Source organism: Dipodomys spectabilis, unplaced genomic scaffold (genome assembly GCF_019054845.1).
Source record: "Dipodomys spectabilis isolate Male_0828 unplaced genomic scaffold, ASM1905484v1 ptg000128l, whole genome shotgun sequence".
Classification (NCBI taxonomy): domain Eukaryota; kingdom Metazoa; phylum Chordata; class Mammalia; order Rodentia; family Heteromyidae; genus Dipodomys; species Dipodomys spectabilis.
The window spans coordinates 1,401,837-1,417,537 of NW_024870805.1; the positions used below are offsets into that span (position 1 = coordinate 1,401,837).

At 53.1% G+C, this 15,701-nt stretch overlaps 1 protein-coding gene across 1 annotated transcript in view; it reads right to left on the minus strand.

Moving 5' to 3' along the window:
* The window catches only part of LOC122116226 (CUB and sushi domain-containing protein 1), a 168,923-nt gene that overhangs the window by 27,904 nt on the left and 125,318 nt on the right, over positions 1-15,701 (minus strand). Inside the window, exons 29-33 of the mRNA XM_042689888.1 lie at positions 11,557-11,730; positions 9,611-9,784; positions 3,459-3,647; positions 1,027-1,200; positions 340-522 (exon numbers count right to left, since the gene is read on the minus strand). Coding sequence (XP_042545822.1) covers positions 340-522; positions 1,027-1,200; positions 3,459-3,647; positions 9,611-9,784; positions 11,557-11,730 — 894 coding nt within the window. The remainder of the gene's footprint in view (positions 1-339; positions 523-1,026; positions 1,201-3,458; positions 3,648-9,610; positions 9,785-11,556; positions 11,731-15,701) is intronic.

A 15,701-nucleotide genomic window follows, 5' to 3' on the forward strand; every position in this document is an offset into this window, starting at 1 on the left:
GAGGGACACCAGAAGATTGCTGTCTACCTGCAGAAATCAACCTGATGACGGCCTGGCTCCTGTTAGCTGTGCCTAAACTGCATTTCCACCAACAAGTTCCATAAACCAGTGAAACCCCAGGAGCCCAGAGACCCCACCTCTGAGTGCCTGTACAACACGCCAAGTCTCAAGTCCAGTTTCCTAGGACCTACCCACCATCCTTGAAAGATGCTCTTAAAGACTATGGGGGCGAGGGGGTGATGGTGCAAAGAACACAGGTCTCTGGGGATCGGGAGGGGTGCTGCAGCCGCTTCTGGGGGCCGATGGCAGCAGGGCTGCGGGAGGACCCCTCGTCCTCACCTTCGCACACGGGCTGCACTCCGGACCAGGAGCCGTTGGCCAGGCACGTCCGCTCCGCCGAGCCCCGCAGCTGGTGGCCCATCTCACAGGAGAAGCGCAGGAGACTCTTGGTCTTAAACTCGTCCCCGAGCCGAGACCCGTGCGCCGGGGTCCCGGGGTCACCGCAAAACCCAGGGTGACTTCCTGTGGGACGTGAACACAGGCCGCACACGCGTGTTTAAAGCAACAGAAGTCGCCAAGTGATGCGTTAATTAAATGTGGGCTAAGCACGGTGATTCTAAAGCATTCTGGTCATCTTGTAAGAATGACTTGTTATCACAGACTACAAAACGGAAGGAGTTGAGACACCATTTTTGTGTCATTGAAGGACAAATAGCCTAGTGATTATGGCGTTTTGAAGACGTGAAATACTGAGGGGGTGAAGGGAGGGCGGTGTAGGGGAAGGAGGGGACACAGAATCGGGTGCACGCTCTGCCTGGGCGCAGCTACGCGGCGCCGTGGGGGAGCACCCAGCCTGGACTGGAGGAGGAGCAGGGGAGGACTGAGGGCAGCGAGCGTGTGTCTGGCAGTGGCAGTACTTTGGGGCTGCCGCTGACTCACAGCAGCGCAGCTGGCTTCCCCAGAACAGCCAGAGGCTCATGCGCTCCCACGGCATCGGCATCGGGTGACTGCGACCGCGGCCCTCACCTGAGCAGTGGGGCGGGGCTCCGCTCCAGCGACTGTCTTCCTGACAGACCCGTGTGCTGTTCCCCGTGAGGGTCTGGCCCGCTTCACAGGAGTACCGGACCGTGGCACCAAATGTGAACAGCTCTCCGGTGAGCACAGCGTTGGCTGGAACCCCAGGATGCCCACACGATATGGCTGACGGGAGGAAGAGCTCATGAGGAACAGGCCCATCATTCAGGAGAAGTCCCCCAGAGCACCTCCACTGAGAGTGAGCCCCCACGCCCAGCCTGCACGCCCCAGGGACAGGCTCCAGATGAGATCTCTGTCCACAAGAGAGACTGACTGAAGAAAAGGGAAAGCACTACTGCAGGGATTTTCTTTCTTAAGACAGCTTTGCGTAAGCCAGGAGCCAGTGGCGCACATTCATAATCCTAGCTACTCGGATCTGAGGCTGCCCAGACAGAAGAGTCCACTGGACTCTGTCTTCAGCAAAAAGCAGGGCTGGAGGCCTTCCTCAAAGAGGAGAGTACCAGCCTAGCAAGCACAAGGAACTGAGTTCAAACCTAGTCCTGTCTCCCACCTCTTACCACCCCCTATGAAACCGCAGCTCTGCTTGAGGTTGAAAAGTACATGTAAGCTTTCAAGGAGAAAACCATGTTTTCTGCTGCTCTTTTGTCTACTCTGAATTGCATATCCCCTGAGAGCAAAATTGTAAGAAATTTGGGAAACTAACATAAATCCATCAAAATTGAATCTATCAGAATGGTTTTCATTCCTTGGGGACAGAGTTCTGTTAAGTCTGCTTAATTTTTAAGTTGCCATGACTAAGAATACCAATCTAACAATGGTGCTTTTAATAAGTGGCAATCTAAATTGCGTAAGTAAAAAAGAAATATTTGATTAATTTCTTCCATAAAGTAACATTCATATTTTCATTTATTTCCCTAAAATTGTACTAAATTGGGTCTCTATGCTGTTCATAATTATTCCTCAGCAAGGTTTGTCTGGATGAGAAGAGATTTATGCAAATAAAAATAAATCTAGGATTGGGATGAAAGGGATTTATGCAGATTCATCTCTATCTTTTCAATAAGCTACTGAATTTAATACTGGGTATACTTTTATGTGAACTAACTGGTTTGCAACTATCAATGAATCATCCAAAGGCATCCAATTTACTGTCTTAGGCTCTGAACATGGGGTCACTAGTGATCACATGATGAGCTCAGAGAGGAGGAGCTCAAAGTCTGGAATGCGGTTCTGATACCCCATAGCAAATTAGCCTTCCCTCTCTGTTCAACACTGGCGGTCCTTCACTGGAAGGCCTCATTTATCTACAGCTCCTACAAAGGAACCAATTAGAGCGAAGAGACTGAGAAGTTGAGTAAGTGATCAATTCTAGATGAAATAAAAGAGGACAGGGGAAGCCATCGGGAGCCAGGGTCACGGGGCAGTGGAGAGGAGCTGAGCCGATGTAGATGCAGGGCCGGGTCGCGCCGGGCCTCCGACACCGCCCGCTCCGCGATGGCGAGGGCTGGCAGCGGAGCCCGACGCCTCGGCAGACCCCCGCGGACGGTCCGGCACGTTCACAACTGTGCAAGGACAAGCACAAGTCTCCTCAACGTGTCTCTGAAAAGCCAGCAAGTGTGAAGGTGTGGGAAGACAGAGAACATGGAGATGGGGTGTCCACGAAGACTGCAGTACATCCGCGGATGCGCAGCAAGCGCAGCGTAAGCATATGACGCGTCCCAGGAAGAGGAGGACGCGCGGTGCGTTACTAACTCACAGACGGCGTAGCAGGTCTTCTCCGCTGCCACGCACTTTTCTTCCTGGAGCCTGGCATTACAGTTAGAATCCATGAGCACCAGCGTCAGGGCTGTGCGGGGACTGGCTTTGCAGAGGGAGTCTCCTCCCCAGGACCAAGCCACTCTCAATAGGGGGCCGTAGGGCTACGACTGTCACTGTGTGGACAGCGAGGCCAAGCCTCTCAGCCTCGTTCTGACTCGTGAGCATGCACAGGACAGGCGTGCCCGGAAGGCCGAGTTTCCACTTTAAGGACTACTTAAAAAGATCAATGTGAGGAATGCCATTTCCCACATTCTCAGACTGCATCCTAAGAGAGATGGTTTTCTTTGCACAGAAGGATGGCTGGGATTCTCAAGTGAAAGAAAATCAGACCATGGCTATGTGGGGAGCAAACGATGCATTCTTGTTAATCTGCATCTTCTGAAATGCAGCAATAATTATACCTCGAAGACTGCTGCAGTCCCAGGTCATCTTATCTGCCAGGAGAGCACCTCTATTTTTTCTAGCAACATAAATACGCTCTCTTCACATATTTATGTGAAGATCTTGTTCAGACGCTGCTGGTGAGCCCCAGTCACAGCGAGCCACCGCCCAGCGTGCACCTTCCCACTGAACCCGTCAGCCATGTGGTACGCCTCAGCACTCACCCAGACACTTGGGTAGAGACCTATCCCACAGGCCATTGGCCATGCAGGTCAAGGCCGAAGACCCCAGCAGGTAAAAGCCCTTCTTGCAGTGATACAGGACGCTCATTCCGTACTCGAAGCTCTCAGGGAATGTCTGCTGCCCGTGCCGAACGGCATTCTCCACGAAGCCTGGGTCAGAGCAGTTCACCACTGAAAACAAGAGAGGTCACAGGTCACCAGACCCAGCTGTGGCTCACAGAAAGAAACAGACAAACAGGTTACAACAGGAGAGAACCACTCATCATTCTAGAAAGCTGACAAAACGAGAACTTCATCCCCAAGCCGCGTCACTCTCCACTTCCTTGATGAATTCTGATGATTTCCCTGCACTGGTTTGCTTCCACAAATATTAAGTGTTAAATGAGCTACTACAGCAACTTTGATTTTATGAGGTTAGCTTACCGTGTCCTAATAACACACTTGGCCAACACAAACTCTGAAACTGGATGAGGTTTGGAGGTTTGAGGCAGGGACACGGTGACAAGCCGTCAACTGCGTCTGTCTGTGTGCTCACACATCAACATGTGTGCCTAGTCATGTCAAGCTTGCACACAGTCACGTCTGCTCATGGCAAAGGGAGCGGAGGACGGCAGCCCACGCGTCCTGTGAGTCTGTGGTCTATGACACGTTCCGGTCACCGCAGACCCCCATGGTCTGGGCACCGTGGGCATCTTCAGGGCACTAGTGATGTCCCCCAGGTAGAGCGCTCTGCACTGCACACAGCATGCCACAGATGGCTCTGCGGCACCAGAAATGGCAGGTTAGTCCGTTGGGCCCAGCTGTCCACAGGGGCAGCCTTCCTCGGCTTTCCTCCTCCCATGAGGTGTCTGAGTGACTCGGGGATCTGCTGGAAGGTGAGCTGAGCATCCTAAGTCAAATTCCTTAGGCCACCACGTATCCTAGGAAATGACCGGCGGCACTGCCGTGTGGACCCACGGGACCCGAGGTCTGAGTCACTCGTAGTGTGATGGCGAGGGTGAGGAGCGTGGGGATCTGCCTCAGAAAGATGTGGAGCGTGGGCCTGTCACAGAAATCCACACTTCCCTCTGGTATCTCACTCCACAAAATGCTCATGCTTGGCTGGATTTCCTGGTGAGAAATCCACCTCGGCAGGAAGGCATGAGACATAAAGACCTCTCCTAGGTTCACATGATTGCCCAGTGTGGAGAAATTCGGGTGGATCCCCAAAGTATGTCCCATGCAAACGTTTCTGCATGTCAGTAAAGAAACGCTTGTGTGAGCGCAGTCCCCAAGCGCACAGGGTCCGTACTGGAGGAGTCGGTAGAAACAAGGACCTGGGATTGTGTCCAGTACAGTTCACTCAAAAACCTGCATCACAGTTACTTGGTCAATCCCAACTGTGCCCTGTTCCTCTTTGAGAGGAAGCGAGACTGGGCATTTGTGTCATCTTGGAATCATAACCATCTATCTTGCCTCCTGAGTTATACACTGAGCCTTTTTACTACGGGCCACACCTCATCCCCAGAAACACTTGTTCAAAGCATTCGTGAGGTCAACATGCAAACATGGACAAGAACAGCACTCCGTGGCACCACCGGCCGTGTTCTCTTCAGATGTCTGGGGACCTCTGAAGCCTCCATCGCCGTTTCCTGCTCTCTCCAGGCAGGTATAGACAGCTGACAAAGGGGATCTTAGAATGCCACGCTGAGACATTAATAGTGAATTCTGTGAGCTGTTCTGCGGGCCTTGTGGCGACTGGCATTTCCCTGGGGCTCGGGGGACACAGCCTCTCACCATCTTGTCCTCAGGGGGCTGGGCATCACATCGATTCCTCATCCCTCTCCTGTTCAGAACCCAGAGCCATGGCGTGTTTTCACGAACATCTGGGTCCTTCTGCATGATGGAGGCCCCCGTCCTTCACCCTGGCTGCTTGTGGCAGGTGGTGACGGAGCACACGTGGAGGCAGCGCAGTGGTCACCGTGAAAGTCAGAGGACTCGAGCAAAGCAGCCCCCACCAGACCCTCCCAGCGTGTCCCCTGCCAGCGTGTCCCATCCCCCACCAGACCCTCCCAGCGTGTCCCCTGCCAGCGTGTCCCATCCCCCACCAGACCCTCCCAGCGTGTCCCCTGCCAGCGTGTCCCATCCCCCACCAGACCCTCCCAGCCTGTCCCCTGCCAGCGTGTCCCATCCCCCACCAGACCCTCCCAGCGTGTCCCCTGCCTCCGTCCCATCCCCCACCAGACCCTCCCAGCGTGTCCCCTGCCAGCGTCCCATCCCCCACCAGACCCTCCCAGCGTGTCCCCTGCCAGCGTGTCCCATCCCCCACCAGACCCTCCCAGCGTGTCCCCTGCCTCCATCCCATCTCCCACCAGACCCTCCCAGCGTGTCCCCTGCCAGCATGTCCCATCCCCCACCAGACCCTCCCAGCGTGTCCCCTGCCTCCATCCCATCCCCCACCAGACCCTCCCAGCGTGTCCCCTGCCAGCGTGTCCCATCCCCCACCAGACACTCCCAGCCTGTCCCCTGCCTGCGTGTCCCATCCCCCACCAGACCCTCCCAGCGTGTCCCCTGCCAGCGTCCCCCCTGCCTGCGTCCCATCCCCCACCAGACCCTCCCAGCGTGTCCCCTGCCTGCGTGTCCCCTGCCTGCGTCCCATCCCCCACCAGACCCTCCCAGCGTGTCCTCTGCCTGCGTGTCCCATCCCCCACCAGACCCTCCCAGCGTGTCCCCTGCCTCCGTCCCATCCCCCACCAGACCCTCCCAGCGTGTCCCCTGCCTGCGTCCCATCCCCCACCAGACCCTCCCAGCGTGTCCCCTGCCTCCGTCCCATCCCCCACCAGACCCTCCCAGCGTGTCCCCTGCCAGCGTGTCCCATCCCCCACCAGACCCTCCCAGCGTGTCCCCTGCCAGCGTGTCCCATCCCCCACCAGACCCTCCCAGCGTGTCCTCTGCCTGCGTGTCCCATCCCCCACCAGACCCTCCCAGCGTGTCCCCTGCCTCCGTCCCATCCCCCACCAGACCCTCCCAGCGTGTCCCCTGCCAGCGTGTCCCATCCCCCACCAGACCCTCCCAGCGTGTCCTCTGCCTGCGTGTCCCATCCCCCACCAGACCCTCCCAGCGTGTCCTCTGCCTGCGTGTCCCATCCCCCACCAGACCCTCCCAGCGTGTCCCCTGCCTCCATCCCATCTCCCACCAGACCCTCCCAGCGTGTCCCCTGCCTCCGTCCCATCCCCCACCAGACCCTCCCAGCGTGTCCCCTGCCTCCGTCCCATCCCCCACCAGACCCTCCCAGTGTGTCCCCTGCCTGCGTCCCTTCCCCCACCAGACCCTCCCAGCATGTCCCCTGCCTGCGTCCCATCCCCCACCAGACCCTCCCAGCGTGTCCCCTGCCTGCGTCCCTTCCCCCACCAGACCCTCCCAGTGTGTCCCCTGCCTCCGTCCCATCCCCCACCAGACCCTCCCAGCGTGTCCCCTGCCAGCGTGTCCCATCCCCCACCAGACACTCCCAGCGTGTCCCCTGCCTGCGTCCCATCCCCCACTGAAACACCTAGGAAACTTCCATCACTTTTAATTAGATAATTTAGTTCTGAGTTCCATCTGTAGTTCTCGGGGGAAAAAATTACAATAAGCTCTTAGCCCGAGCACAGTATATTTCCCTTGTGTATTGCTGCTTTATTTATTCATTCATTAAAATATATTAATTGATGATAAATTAAAAAGTTGATGAGGTTTGACTTTCAGGGCGTCTGATGTGACTGGAGCAGAACTATGCAATTTAACTTGCAAATTCAAAGTCTGGTTAAACACGGAAACTCCAAAAACACAGACGCTAAAGAACTTCCCAGCTCTTGGGCTCCACAGGGTCTCCGTGAGCCTCAGGCTGGGACGGCGGTGGCCTGCAGGGGTAGGGCCTCTCCCAGGCTCCCTCCCAACACCCGGGCCTGTGGAAGATGAACCCGGGCCACGTCCGTGGCTAGGGTTTTCTTTGCAAGGCAAAAGGCATTTATTGTTATAAAATTATTTTAGTTTCATTCTCACAAAAAAGTAAAGTGAATGGGAAGGTTCAAATTAAATAAAAAAATCAGGTGTCTGAGGCAAAGGTTTTCTGCAAACAAACAAACAAAAAACCACTGCTCAGTAACATGGAAAATACACTGAGCTGATCGAGCAGCGGTAAGCCCTGATGGAGGAAGGAAGCCCAGAGGTCCTGTATACTTAGCACCTTCACAGAGGGAAAAGTAAATAAACAGAGGAAAGAAAGAAGCAGAAGAAGGAAACGAAAGCCCTCCTCTACTACATGCAAGGGTCTGCCTGTTGCTGGGCACTGGGGCAGACATCAGGCCCTGTTAGATAGAGGACAGGGAGACACCTTTAAAACAGTTACTGTTCATGACAAGCCATCCTTATCCTCCCTGTCATTTGAATCGACTAAGATGCTCTGGGTCAGAACCATTCGACCCTCTGACTGTTGGCGCCATTCTGTCCCCAACTACATGGAGGGAGGGCTGTGGGACAGCGATGGCTGGAGTCTTCCCGCCAGCACCATGGGCTCTGAAATCTCCATGGAGACCTCGAGGAAGCCACACAGCAACCACAGCCACTTGCCGCCTCAGAGCTGTTCCAGTCCCCAAGCCGTCGCCCCGGAAAGTTCTCATGAGCTCTGCTGTCTGCTGACTTGACAAGCTCTCGACGAACCTCTCTGTACTATGAACGCACGCAGCCCAGCACCAGACAATGGCTTTCAACCCCCTACCTGAGAAAGGACCAGTAAGCAGAACATGCAAAGACTTCTGAAAACACAGCCTTATAAAGCACATGAGAACTCTAAGCCATCTGCCAAGAACACGGGCCAAATGTGGAAGCAGACACGCAGAAGGGTGCGCGGGGGCAGCAAAGGACACACAAGATGCTGTTACCACACTCCACCGGACCCTCACAGGGACTGGCTATACGCCTGACAGAGAAATGCAGAATAAGGCACACAGCCACACCAGACGCCGTGACAAAACTAACAACTAACATCCACGGATCTGCACCCTCCTGAAGTGCATCTGAATGGGGCTCCCTGGAACTCAGGGACACCCGGCGTCAGCGGGTGTCTCAGAGCACACGTGACTGAGGAGGCTCTACAACCGCTCACAGATGGGGCTGGGCTGGGGCTGGGCAGTCTGAGAGCGGGGAGAGACGGCCCAGGTGCCAACAAGGAGGGACTCCCTGTGGACTCATGGCGCCCACAGAGACCTCCCGTGCCCACCACGTGTGAGCTACTGATGAAGCTTACCCAGTCTCCCTGGCTGACTGCCCTCTGGGACTGGCCACTCCATGTCCACAGAGCCCGAAGGAGAGTTTCAGGCCCGGGAATCCAGGGCAGCTCTGCTGTGGGCCTTCCCGTCCTCCTGTCTGAGGTATACTTTCCCTTCCCATCCCTTTGCATTCATGCACCTGCTTCTGCTCAAGTCTCCTGGGTCCCTGGACTCTCTCTCTTATAGGCCAGAATCCCTCTGTACCCCAAGCCTGGTGACACAAATGCAGGGACATTACCCCACTTTTGCACCAAGACATAACACACCTGGGGTAAGGAAGACATCTCTGCGGAATTGAACTCCTAAATGGCCTGATACCATGAGACCTATAAAAATTAACACAGAATTTCCTTTTAAGCTCAGGTGGTAGACCAGGTTTATGTGCGAGTTTTAAATAAATGAATCAAAGATGAATAGGTGAAATTTAAGAACAGTAAACCCTCTCTGTATAACGAGTACATAAAGACAATAGAAGTAATAGATAAAAGCAGAGAAAACTTCAGCCATACATTCATAAAATTAGAAGCTTAGGGGCTAAAAGTGCTCATAAAACACTGTACCAAAAACAAAGAGTGAACAAATGAATGAGAAAACAAAAACAAAAACAAAACAAAAAAACCCCAGACAGATTTGTCTTTGCAGGAGAAAAATCTTAGGTTTGTGATTGGCTGTCCCATCAAGAAGCAGAAAGAGGCTCTTGGGAAATAGTGTGTGTGACTTCCCAGTGTGCAGGGCTCTGTGGTCAGCAGCGTGCACTGTTGGTGTCCAGCCCTGAGCCGAGGCTGCACACTCCATTTGTGAACACAGTTTTCCGCACCCTGACACGCGGGGCCCGGGGCCCTTGCCTACCTCGACACGCGGGCAGAGGGCTGCTCCACTGGCCGCTGCTCCGGCACTGGGCGCGGGAGGCTCCGTGCAGCAAGTAGCCTGTGTTGCAGGTGAAGTTCACGAGGTCGTTCAGGTTGAACTCCGTGCCGTTGGTGGTGCCGTGGGCAGGGTTTCCGGGGTGTCCGCAGGTGATGGCTGTGAAGACAGGTCCAGGTCACTACCCACTTCCCCCTGCTATTACTCATGAGAACACACAGGTGCAAACCCACACTGCTGCGCTCAGGGGGTTCTCACCAGACTCTCTGCAGTTGCTCTTTGTGTCTAAAAGAGCATCTGGGATTGGCCATGGGCTGAAGGTAGAGACCTTTGTTACACTTGTGGACAAGGCTGCCAGATGTAGTTTCCACATTACAGAAACTTATTTTTTCCAGGAGGACAGAACACCATGGATTTGAAAGAGGCAGCGAATGACAGATGAGAATAGTTTGGCTTGAACGGGAGTTTGAATGTTTACCTCCTTTGGACTTGCCAATCTCTGGAACTCTTGAAAACATGATGGGCTTTTGCTTAAAACTAAATTGTCCATGTATAGATGACTCAAATATCCAATTAAATGTTATGAAATTAGCAACACAACTGTGCACACTCAAAGTTATTTTCACTGCCAGTCCTGTTGTATGATACTCTGAAATGTGGTGAACTGTCATGTTATACTTCAAACAATCACCATACAGAACAGGGAACTATCTGTCCTTAGCCCTTCCAAACACTGGTATTTTTGTTCCTCATTTGTCTTGCCAGCACTCTGTAAGTTCTAACTGATGCTCTCATGCCTGAACTTTGTACATGACAGACCCGTATCGCAGACAGCACTGCCATTGCCCAGTGGCCGCACCCACCTCCCTGTTGCTTAGTTCACAGGAAGACAAAGAATGTGTCAGAGTGAGAACTGGCTTAAAATTTACAACTGTTCTAAATACCAGACCCTGTTTTGATCTTTGAAGTTACCAGTTTAAAGAGCTATGTCTACATATGATTGTCTCTTTTGTGTAAAAAAGGAGGGCTGTTTGCAAGACTGAGCATTCCTTTTTGTTGTTGTTGGTTGTGGGGCCTGAACTCTGGGCCTGGGCACTGTCCCTCAGCTCTTCAACTCAAAGCTAGCGTTCTACCACTTGAGCGACAGCGCCACTTCCGGCTTTTTTTTTTTCTGCTTCTGTGGTGCTGAGGAATCGAACCCAGGGCCTCATGCATGCAAGGCCAGCGCTCTACCACTGAGCCACCTTCCCAGTCCAAGGCTGGGCATTGTTGATGAAACCAGTTTGCAAATGTCACGCAGAGTGGATACTCTGAAGATCCGCAGAGCGGGCCTGCAGCCCTCCTCTAGGCCTCCCTCCCCCTGGGTGTCCCGTGACAAACAGGAGTGAGTGCGTGGCAGTGTCATCCCGGACACCACACAGACACTGAACTGGTGGGACTTAAATGTGGTCAGCAGTGCTGTGGCGGGGCAAGAGGCAGATGGCTGAGACGAGGGAGAGGAGAGGTGGCCGCAGACCTGCGCGTCACACTGCCAGCCCATGGGGGACCGCGAGAGGCTCGCTACTGGCTGAAGATGGGTGTGTATGCGCGCGTGCGTGAGCGTGTGCACAGGTGTGGGGGTGTGCACGTGTGTGAGCATTGCACAGGTGTGTGCACACACGTGTACGTGTTTGTGCACATGTGCATGGGCATGTCTGAGCATTGCACAGGCATGTGCACACACTGCATGTGAGCATAGGCACAGGTGTGAGTACGCATCTGTATGTACATGAGTGTGTACGTGAGTGAGCATGTGTGCATGTGTGGGGGCATATGTGCCAACCAGCATGCATGTGTGTATGCACAAACACATGGGTGTGTAGGATCACGTGTGCATGGGAGCGTGCATATGCGTGTGTGCGTGTGCATGGTCCGACCACGGCAGTACTCACGGACACAGACGGGCGTCTGGCCAGACCACTTGTGGTCCTGCAGGCAGATCCTGACGGAGGTCCCCACCAGCCGGAAGCCGGGGTTGCACTGGTAGACGACGGTGTCTCGGTAGCTGAAGCCGTCCCCGCTGATGTGCCCGTTCACGATGGGGTCCGGGGAGCCGCAGTGCCCGGCTGAGAGCAGACCCAGAAGCAGCAGAGAACGGTCGATGAATGCCGGGACTGGACGCACCCCGGCCCTCACTCCTCACTCACCCAACAGCCAATCCAGCAGCAGCCCCACGCAGCGGACTGGCTGGAACCCCACTGACACGGTACCTCACTTCACCTCCACCACCCTTCCCTTCCCACCTCTCGCAGTGTCTGCCAGCACACTAAGGACTAGGTGTGAATGATTTTTATAATTCTTATGACTCCTGCACTTAACTTCCCGACCTTTCGTATTATTTATCTTGCTGTTCCATTTCCAAATAAAAGCCGAGAGAAAGGAGGGGCACCTAGCAAATCAGATCAGGGCTGGAAAGGGGAGGTGGGCTTCCTGTCTAAGAAATGAGGTTGTCAGATGATGTGTGACCATCCAGAAGGAGGATCTGGCACAGAAACTTGAGTATTGGTAGACCACTGTCTGATGAAACTGTGACTAGGGTGTTTTGTAGGATGTGGAAGTACCGAGTTCAGGGCAGAGTGGTACTGACGAGGTAGATACGGGAGGAATGGAACAAAAGTAGGAGGTGGGCTGGAATGCAAGGGCAACAACGCTGACCACAGCAGGACATATATCAGAGAAAGGAAAGGCCGGGGCAGGACAGAGCTGGAGACTGATGAGAACTGGGGATATGCCGGGGCTGGAGCGCCATGAGAACTGCGGGCAGGACAAAGGTCTCTGTTCCTCCTGGTGACCGTCCACTATCAGAGAAACATGACCAGCCGCACTCACTGCCAAGCCCTGCTGGAGGCTCTCCGAGTTGTTGTGAGTGTCAGCTGGTCGAGCTCCTGCCCCTTTGAAGCAACTCGTTTCTCACTTGCTCTACCCTTCAGCCTCAGCAAGTTCCTCTCTAAACAAGTCAAAGTCCGAAGGATACGATAGGCAAGTACAGATTTTTCACACAATTCCAGTTACAGTGGAATAGAGAAAACTCTATGAATATAAAAATTAAAAGAAAGAGTAAAGGGGAGGAGAGCAATCAGGTCATAACGAGGTATCAATGAATCAAAGTCACGCACTGATTCTGTAGCTGCATACAGTGAAGCCAGACTCCAAGGGCTCTTCATTTGCTTGTTTTGTCTTCATATTTATTCCTTCATTGACATTTGCCCGTAGCTCAAACAAAGATCCCTGTGTGTTTTTACAGTAATTCTACAGCACAAGTTACTGTGTTAGTAGGTCACAAATTCTAAATTTCTCAAAAACACCTGCGAGAAAATGCTGAAGAAGGTGTTGGGGCTCTAGGTTGTGGCCCAGTTCACGCATGTCAATCTCACCAGAAACCTACAAGTCAGGCACTGATCAGACAGAGGGACCAGAGAAGCTAGTGGCCTAAAGAATTAGTACAGAGTCTGCATCTGGATATGCAGACACTCCCACCACCAAAACAGAACAAAATCCACATCACACCAGTGCCAATGCCGTATTTTGTGACTAGCTGAATTTCAGAGCAAGAACAATGTGAAATTTCAACAACAAAGCCTTGGACAGACACCTCCTGTGCTGTGGACAGGACCTGAAGTCTGCAGGGTGGACGTCACACCTCGGGAGAGACCTGAGGACATGTAGGCACACACATGAACCCATGCACACATGTCTGCACACATCACACATGTGTGCACACACCACACACATGCGTGCACACACATCCCCACACCACACACATGCACAACATGCACACCACACACGTGTGTACACACACCACACACATGCGTGCACACACATCCCCACACCACACACATGCACACCACACACGTGTGTACACACACCACACACATGCGTGCACACACATCCCCACACCACACACATGCACACACACATACATACTCCTCTTGGAGGTGTCTGCTGTAAGGCCTCCTTTTCAGTGTGCCAGTTCCCATCAGGGCAGATACTAAATATCAATGTGAGAGTAGAACTCCATTTCTAGAAAACTCCTATCCAAATATTCATCCTTAGCATTTACTTTGTGGCAACTGGTGCTTCATTGCTGAGGATAAATGCCAAGTGTTGAAGGTCCTGACCTTAGGGGAGTCAGAACCGCAGCAGGCTGCCCGGTGTCTGTGGACACGTCTCTTCTGCTGGATGTCACCTGTATTGCCGGGTATGGGTGGACCCCTTCTCTGGATGGGGTACCCAAGTCCAGTTATGGGCTCGTCTTTCGTAGAGACGAGTGGTCATGGAATGTCCAAGGGACCAGCCACATACATGTGCAGAACAGTGACTACAAATGTGAAACACGCATGGGTATGCGTACACCTCCACATCTGTACGTGTCAAGCACCCTGGAGAACGCGGATGTATGAGACTCTGGATGCCTCCACAGGCAGCTGTGGGGGTGTGGGGTCTGGCTGCCACGCACAGGAAGCTGAGCTGCCGAGAGAGGGTGTGGGCCCTCCACAGGCAGCTGTGGGGGTGTGGGGTCTGGCTGCCACGCACAGGAAGCTGAGCTGCCGAGAGAGGGTGTGGGCCCTCCACAGGCAGCTGTGGGGGTGTGGGGTCTGGCTGCCACGCACAGGAAGCTGAGCTGCCGAGAGGGGGTGTGGGCCCTTCTGCGGCTCCGCACCGTGGCCGTGGCTGTGCAGGTCTCTCTGCTCTATGCATTGCACTCCGGGCGCTAGGTGCTGACATCAGCTTGGAGCCTGGTCACAGCGCCTCCAGATGCAACTTTTGACCAAATATCTGTCTAACACATCCAGGAAAGCAGCAGCGATTTAAGGCCATACTCAGTAGGAAGAAAAGTTCAAGCCAGTACAATGGTCTTTGAGGTTTTCTGAAATCTTTCACCTGCTTCCTTTTAGTGTTCCTGTTGTTCCGCATAGTTCCTAAATACACATGCTTCTATTCCTGTGCATAAACTGCACCAGTCTGCATTGCTTCCCCGGCCTTCTGTGTCAGTGAAGCATCTATGCATCTCTCAAAGTGAAGTCTAAATCTATGCTGGGTTCTCAGACCTGGACAAATGCTGAAAGAATCATTTATATGGACCGACAGGAGGTGGGCCTGTCTCTGGTGAGCTCTGAGGAACTCACCTCAGGTTTAACCCTGGTAGCCAGTGTCCTGGTCTCACAAGGGAACAGAGCCAGCAGCTGGCCCAGCACAGGTGTCTGCAATATTACACGAGCTCTCTCTCTCTTGATCCCTTAGTTAGAGCTGTCGAGGTCACCTGACTACCCGATTATCCACACACAAGCTATTTAGACCAGGTATGGCATCCAGAATCACCTCAGCCTGTTTGTGTGTGCTGAAATCCACATCCCAGAGATGATCTGAGCACACCATATTAAAAGGTAGCCCGGGGTGAAAGTTGATCCTCATTATGGCATGAAAAACCCTGAGCAACACAAATGTCAGATCAGTCAAAGTGGCCTCCCCCTCTCCTCCACCTGTAGGACACTGCCTGAGGAGCTGCTGTTCTCTCCTTCTGACAGTCACGATTCCCAGCCTTTCATTATAGTACTTGGCATCGACCACATTTGTTCCTACATTATAGATTCCATTAAATGAAGTACTTTGTCCTATTAACCTTTTCAAGTACTCTACGGCTCTTGAATAATGAAATAGATATTGTTAGACAATGTTCTGAAACACACGGCCAAGAGCTCGCTGCTCTTACCCTGGGCAAGAATAACACAAGCTCAAACTGTGAGGGGTGGAATTGGTTGTTTCCAAGTAGTTTACTTTTCCTGACTAGGACACACATGTGCTTTGTACATGAGATCCTTCAGCAGAGACCAAGCAGGGGGAGAATACATTTTTCTTCTCTAATAGTATCTTTTGGACCTAAGAGGAACATTATCGTTATCAGCTGTTCTGGACCTCTCAAAAAATACCAAGCATTTGAAGAACACATTCCAAGCTCACTTGACAAGAGCCACAGCATATTTAGTCTAAAAGAATACTTTGAATTATGTCATCTAGCTGATTAACCATCTGAGCTTCC